At 19.3% G+C, this 7,500-nt stretch overlaps 2 protein-coding genes across 2 annotated transcripts; one reads left to right on the forward strand and one right to left on the reverse strand.

The window, feature by feature from the left end:
- Nucleotides 1–2,285: 2,285 nt before the first annotated feature.
- PGSY75_0507600 (putative cell differentiation protein) lies at nucleotides 2,286–4,184 on the forward strand (the record flags this gene model as incomplete). The annotated part of the gene is made up of 1 exon (XM_018784357.1): nucleotides 2,286–4,184. The coding sequence occupies one exon, from the start codon at nucleotides 2,286–2,288 to the stop codon at nucleotides 4,182–4,184; it is 1,899 nt and encodes a 632-aa protein (XP_018643012.1).
- A 1,489-nt stretch (nucleotides 4,185–5,673) lies between these two features.
- PGSY75_0507700 (putative nuclear protein localization protein 4) lies at nucleotides 5,674–7,281 on the reverse strand (the record flags this gene model as incomplete). The annotated part of the gene is made up of 1 exon (XM_018784358.1): nucleotides 5,674–7,281. One exon carries the CDS (start codon nucleotides 7,279–7,281, stop codon nucleotides 5,674–5,676), a length of 1,608 nt encoding a protein of 535 aa, XP_018643013.1.
- Nucleotides 7,282–7,500: the final 219 nt, after the last annotated feature.

Consider the following 7,500-nt stretch of genomic DNA (forward strand, 5'->3'; position numbering starts at 1 on the left):
TTTTTTTTTTTTTTTTAAATTTTTTTTTTTTTTTTTTTTTTTTATTTTTTTATTTTTTTTTTTTTTTTTTTTTTTTTTTTGTGAAGAGGTGGGGGGGGTAAAAAAAAAAAAAAAAAAAAAAAAAATCATGTACTTATTTTTCATTGTTAAAAGCTTTTTCTTATAATGTGTGGACTTTTATTTTTAATAATTTTTTTTTCTTTTTTTCTATTTTTTGAGAGGGAGAATAAGAAGAATTTGTAACATTTATATGAACATGCAAGTACATTAAAAATAAAAATTTATATAAACAATCTTCTTTGAATATTAATTATATATTTTATTTTTACAACATGTTCTTTTAAAAAAAACATCGATAGTACATATTTGTAAATCTATAACTACTTCCTTTCGATAGACAATATAAAAAAAAAAAAATAAATAAAATAAAATAAAATAAAAACATATATATATATATATATATATATATGTATTTTTTAATTGTTTAATTTTTTAATTGTTTATTTTTTTAATTTTTTAATTTTTTAATTTTTTAATTTTTTTTTTTTTTTTTTGCTTGTCCTCTATAAATAATAAAAAGTAATTCATCATATAGAATAATTTATATTATATCTATTGATATATAACCTTATATTTTAAAGTATTTATATATATATAATATATTTATATATATATAATATATTTATATATATATAATATATTTATATATATAACATTTTAACATGATATAACATGGCACATGTGTAGTTGTAATATAATAATATCTTACCCCCTATTATATATATAACAATAAATCTAACACATATATTATAAAATTTTATTATCAACCTTTTTTTTTATATGTTTTAATAAAACGAACAAATTGTAAATTTCTTAAATGCAAGAAAGAGAATTATTTATACATCCCATAAAAAATAAATAAAAAATAAATAAAATAAAATAAAATAAAAAGATAAGAACAGGAAAAAGGTTAAGTGTCTTTTTAATTCTATCATTTTAAGATATCATAAAAAACAAAAAAAAAAAAAAAAATACTTTATCTCATTATTCTTATTGTTATAATATATATATATTAAGTGTATATACAATGAAACATTTTTAGTCTTCTTTTATATACTTATTGTATTCACCACATATAAGAACACATGAACTTCTTATTCAAACTTTTTAATTTTCTAATATTTTAATAACAAAAAAAGGAAATATATACGACAAATAATAAAATATCACATGTAATATATATATATATATATGATATTTTTTTTAAAAATGATAAAATATTATATATAATTATATGGATAAAGGAAAGCATTTCAACGTAGATTTTTTTTTTTTTTTTTTTTCTGACTTTCTAATTTTAAAAATATATATATATATAATATATATGTATTTATATTTTTGGTTTAAAAAAAAATCACAAAATATATAATTATATATTACATATAATATATACAAAAGATAATTATTTTTTTATTTTTAAATTTAAAAGAAAATACATAATATATATATATATATATATAATATATATAATATAATATATTTATATAATTTAATAACAATATATTATTTTTTTGCAAGAAATAAATTAAATATATTATAAATTACATATATATATAATATTATAATGAAAAAAAAAAAAAAAAAAATTAAAATATATATATGTTCTTTTTTTTATATCTACAACCTATAAAAATATTCAAAAAAAAATATATGAATATAAAATATAAAAAAAATATATTACTAATAAAATATATTATATATATAATAATATATAATATGTATAAGAATTTATTCAAGTATTTGATATAAATGCATCTTTAATATTATAATATAATAATATTACATTATATATATTATATATATATTATATGTATATTATATTTTAAAACAAAATTTTTTTTTTTTTTCTTTTTCCTTCTTTTTAGAAACGGTTTTTTTTAAAAAAATAAGATTACAAATAAAATTTTTTAATATATATATATATAATATAATTTTTATACATATGATAATATTAGAAAAATTTTAAAGAAAAATATAATTTAAAAAGATAAAAATATTTTATATTATTTTATATATATTATATTTATTTATTTATTTATTTTATTCACATTGCTTTTTTAAAGTATGGTGAATAATAATGATATTATTAAAGGTAACAAAATAAAGAATTTAAATAACAAAATTTTTACTATTAACCCTAACAATCTAAATAATAACGTCGTTAATAATATCATTTCAAGTAAGCTTAATCAAGCTGGTGTATGTATTAAAGAAGATATATAAACATGGACATTGTGAATAACCCAAATGAGATAAATAATTCTGATGATGTAATTAGCTGTGAAAATGTGAATAAATCGGGAGATATAAATAACCCAACAGATATAAAAAATCCAGATGATGTAACTGATATTCATGGTTCAATAAATGAAAATATAAAAAATTCGGATGGTAACAACATGAGTGTATGTGACCTTAAAAATGTTGTCTCACCAATTAATAGTATTAATAATAATAGTAATATAAATAATAGTGATAATATAAATAATAATGATAATATAAATAATAACGATAATATAAATAATAACGATAATGCAAATAATATACATAATAATAGTAATAGTAACAACATTATTATTAATAATAACAATAATGATAATGCCAAATATAAGAACTCCAACGAGGGTAGTGATTTTCATAAAGATAATGCGACAAGTGAACATGAACAAACAAAGAATGATAATAACCTAAATAATTTATCATCTTGTCAAGAAAATGTAACAAATAGTGAAGAAGAAAAAAAAAAAGTATATCAACTAGTATATGATTTATGCTTTTCTGATAAAAGAGAAAATGCTTTACTTGAATTATCTAGAAAAAGAGAAACATATCATGATATTGCTCCAGTTCTTTGGAATTCGTTTGGAACCATTACAACATTATTACAAGAAATTGTTTCAATATATCCACAGTTGTCACCACCTTTATTAACTACATCATCATCAAATCGTGTTTGTAATTCATTAGCTCTTTTACAATGTGTAGCGTCACATCCAGAAACAAAACAACATTTTTTGAATGCACACATTCCATTGTTTCTATATCCTTTTTTAAATGCTGAATCTAAAAATAGACCTTTTGAATATCTAAGATTAACATCTTTAGGTGTCATAGGTGCTCTTGTCAAAGTAGATAATCCAGAGGTAATAAATTTTCTTCTACAAACAGAAATTATACCTTTATGTTTAAGAATTATGGAAACAGGAAGTGAATTATCAAAAACAGTTGCAACTTTTATTGTTCAAAAAATTCTCATTGATGAATTAGGATTAAATTATATATGTGCAACACCAGAAAGATTTTATGCTGTCTCAGCAGTACTAGCTAATATGGTTAATTCTCTTGTTGAAAATCCTTCCTCTAGATTACTTAAGCATATAGTACGTTGCTATTTAAGATTATCAGAAAATACAAGAGCTCTAGAAGCTTTGAAATATTGCTTGCCTGAACCATTAAGACATGTTCATAAAGCATTCTTGCCATGCTTAAAAGAAGATCCATTTACAAAAAAATGGTTATTACAATTGTTGTTTAATATAAATAATGATGATGAAAATCTTACTACGAAAAATCCAAACTTTATTAATCATAATACAAACCAAAATATATCAAATATAAATAATCAAACTGTATCAAATATAAATAATCAAACTGCATCAAATATAAATAATCAAACTCTATCCAATATAAATAATCAAACTGCATCAAATATAAATAATCAAACCCTATCCAATATAAATAATCAAACAGCAAATAAAATGCCTACAAATGTATATACAAATTTAAATATTCCAACATCATTAAATGATATCAATAATAATATGCCAAAAAACGAAACACACACGAATAATCATAATATAAATGAGAACATCGACAACAACTCAAGTCAAACCTTCAACAATAAAATGAATGATACTAACCTTAAAGATGTTAAAGCTACTAATAATAAACTCAAGGGTGATATAACTAATAATGATATTAACGACAACAATATGGATGATGTTAATAATAATATGAATGATAATAATAATAATAATAATAATAATGAGATTATGAATGATGATAATAATAATGATAATGTGGATGAAAATTGTATAAATAATAATAATACGAATGATAATTAAAATGGTAAAAAAATAAATAAAGTTCTACAACATAAAAAAAAAAAAAAAAAAATTAAATAAAGACAAATGACACTAAAAATTTTTTTAAAAATTATATCTTACTATTACATTAAATTAACTATAACGTTGCAAAATCATAATAAATTAGTAAAATAAAATATAATATTACCTTTTCTTTCTATTCACATTAATAAATTTAAATAAATAAATAAATAAATATATATATATATATATATATATATATATTTATATATTTATATATTCTTTATTTATGTGTGTACTTAATTTTTTCTTTATTTTTTAGTTAATTGCTATTTTATAACCTTTTTTCTCTTTTTCTTTTTTATATAATTTTAAGAATATATTATAATAACAATCTTATTATCATATGTAATTATATATGCATTTATATAAAAATATATATTTTTGCAAATTAAAATTTCTCTGCATTTGATTCGTGCTTATAATATATACATATATTTGTATTTATATATATATATATATATATATTTTTTTTTTTTTTTGTATGTCTACATATATATGTATGTATATATGTGAGCAAAGATTAAAAAATATAATTAGAACCATTTAAAACTATAGCTTTTTATATTTTTCTTAATATGTATTCAAAGGACATATCAAGAGTACATATTTTGTGTGCTACAATAAAGACTAAAATCCCATTGGTAATTTCTTTTTTTCTCTTTATTTATAAAAAGCTTAATAGTTTACAATTAGGAACAAATAAGAAGCAAATATTAATTCATTCAGATATAATTAATCATTGCACCATTAAAGATATATACATATATATATATATATATATATATATGTTTCATTGTGAGGAAAAAAAAAAGAAAAAAAGGAAAGGAATAGAGAGGAAAACATTAATTTCATTTATTCAAAAATGATAAAGAATAAGACATTTGGCTAGTTCCTATTTTATATGGTGATGTGACTTTTTACCTGTACTGTTCATATATATATATATATATATATTTTCCCCCTTAATAATTACCATTTTTACCTGCACTGTGCATAAAAAAAAAATAATAAAAATAAAAATATATATATATATATGTAATATATATGTGTATTAATTTTTTTTTCTTTTTTATGAAGGTATAACTATGATAACACATAAAAATAAGAAATGCCCAAATGTATCAGTCTCCGAATCAAAAATATATGAGATATGATAATTTTCCATATTGTATTTTTTCAAATATATAATATTATCAAATGGTAATTTCTTTTTTAATATATAAAATTTGTTTTTGTTAATGAAAAAGAAACAAGAAAAAAAAACGGAAAGAAAAAATATACACATATATATATATAACATATAACATATAACATATAACATGTAATATATGAACAAATATTTAATTGGTAAAGGTAGAGGGATGCATTTTTTTAAGAATAATTTGCGTGGCATGTTGCTCACAAATGCTATTACTTTTCATATGAAAATATTTGTTAAATGATCCTATATCTTTACTGATGTTAACATTTCTTCTATAATTGGATCAATTTCTTTTTTATTTAAAGTTGCGTCACATAAAGCTAGTGCTGTTTCTATATCTAGAACTTTGGCTACAAATAAGATAAGATGAAAATCGGAACACTGATGGTTTCCTCTTGTTCCTCTATGTAATTTATTACTCCTAAAATATTCTTTAACATTAAAGGCTGATTGTAAATGTTGTCTATTTTCTCGTGGAAAATGGAAATTTTTAAAAATGGATCTTTCGACCTTTGGAGCTGATTCATTAACACGTACAATAAACCAATCCGTGTCAAATTTGTTTGTTTCTTTTCCTCCTTCTAAAATTTGTGGTAATAGTTCATTTTTATTTGGATTTCTTAATTGGATATGTGAAGGATCTAATTGATTTTCTTGTATAAGATTATCTCTCATTAAGGCCATACCTAAATCAGAAACCATAAAAGCATTAGTAACTGGTTCATTACTTAATAGAGGATCTGGTGAGATAGTACAAGTAATAAAATTAGAAATAGGATAATTAGTATAATGCATATTTTTTTTAATATTCTTTAATTGTATTTTAGCTATATTTACTACTTCATCAGATGTAAGATATTCTTGTCTTGGTAGATGTGTAAATATCCATCCGATTCTTTCTAAACCTAATCTTTCTGCGATTACATCTACTGTAGGTAGAAAATCATCTTGAACTAAATGTATTTTATTATCTTCACAATATTGTGGGGGTTCATAAATACATTCACAAACAGCTCTAATACCTAAATTGTAATGATTATCTTCTTTATAATATCCATACATCCATCCCATTCTTTGTTCTAACATATTATTATATGTATACCAATAATTAACAAAATTTCTTACTTCTTCAACATTCATTAATTCTAGATGATCAACATGTCTATATTCTTGATGTTTCAAAGTGATACTTAAAGGTATTTTATTAACTCTACCTTTACATAAATAAACAGATTTATATTCTAAATTGAGAGGCAAATCTGTTGTATTATAACCTCTTTGTTTTAAAAAATAATCAAATGATTTAAAATTTGGTTTAGATTCTCCATTTTTACCATCCCCACTATTATTATTATTATTATTTTTATTATTGTCATTTTTATTACTGTCATATTTATTACTGTCATATTTATTACTATTGTTTTTGTTATTATTTATATTGTCATACATTTTGTTCATATTATTATTTTCAGTACCTTTATTTTGCATACCAAAGGAATCCATTTGTTTTTTTAGAACGTCTTTATCATTTGAATCTTTATTATTTTCATCATTATTTTTTATATTCTCTTTATTTTTTTTTTCATTCTCTTCTTTTTTTTTAGTACTTGGTTTTATATCACTCTTTAGTTGAATCATACTACCATTTTGTATTTTGCATTTGGTTAAATTTATATAGTTATCATTTAATAACACTTGAGAAGAATCTAATAAATATAATTCTTGTTTTTCTATAGGTACAGATAATAATTCTTCAATTTTCTTTTTTAAATCAACTAATTGTTTATTATTCTCTATCTCTATACGATAAAGACCTATGTCACATCTTAACCTTATAATTATCCTACTCATTTTTTTTTAATATATTTCAAATAAATTCATTAAACAAGAATAAAAAAAATAAAAAAATAAAAATATAATAATATATTTAAATTATCAAAAAAAAAAAAAAAAAAAAAAAAAAAAAAAGGAATGTAAGAAAAATGTTTTATTTATTATATATATATATATATGTTCATACATATTTGTTCTTATATAGTACTCTTTATTTTATTTTTTTTTGTTAAGGGA

This window comes from Plasmodium gaboni, chromosome 5 (genome assembly GCF_001602025.1).
Source record: "Plasmodium gaboni strain SY75 chromosome 5, whole genome shotgun sequence".
Taxonomy (NCBI): domain Eukaryota; phylum Apicomplexa; class Aconoidasida; order Haemosporida; family Plasmodiidae; genus Plasmodium; species Plasmodium gaboni.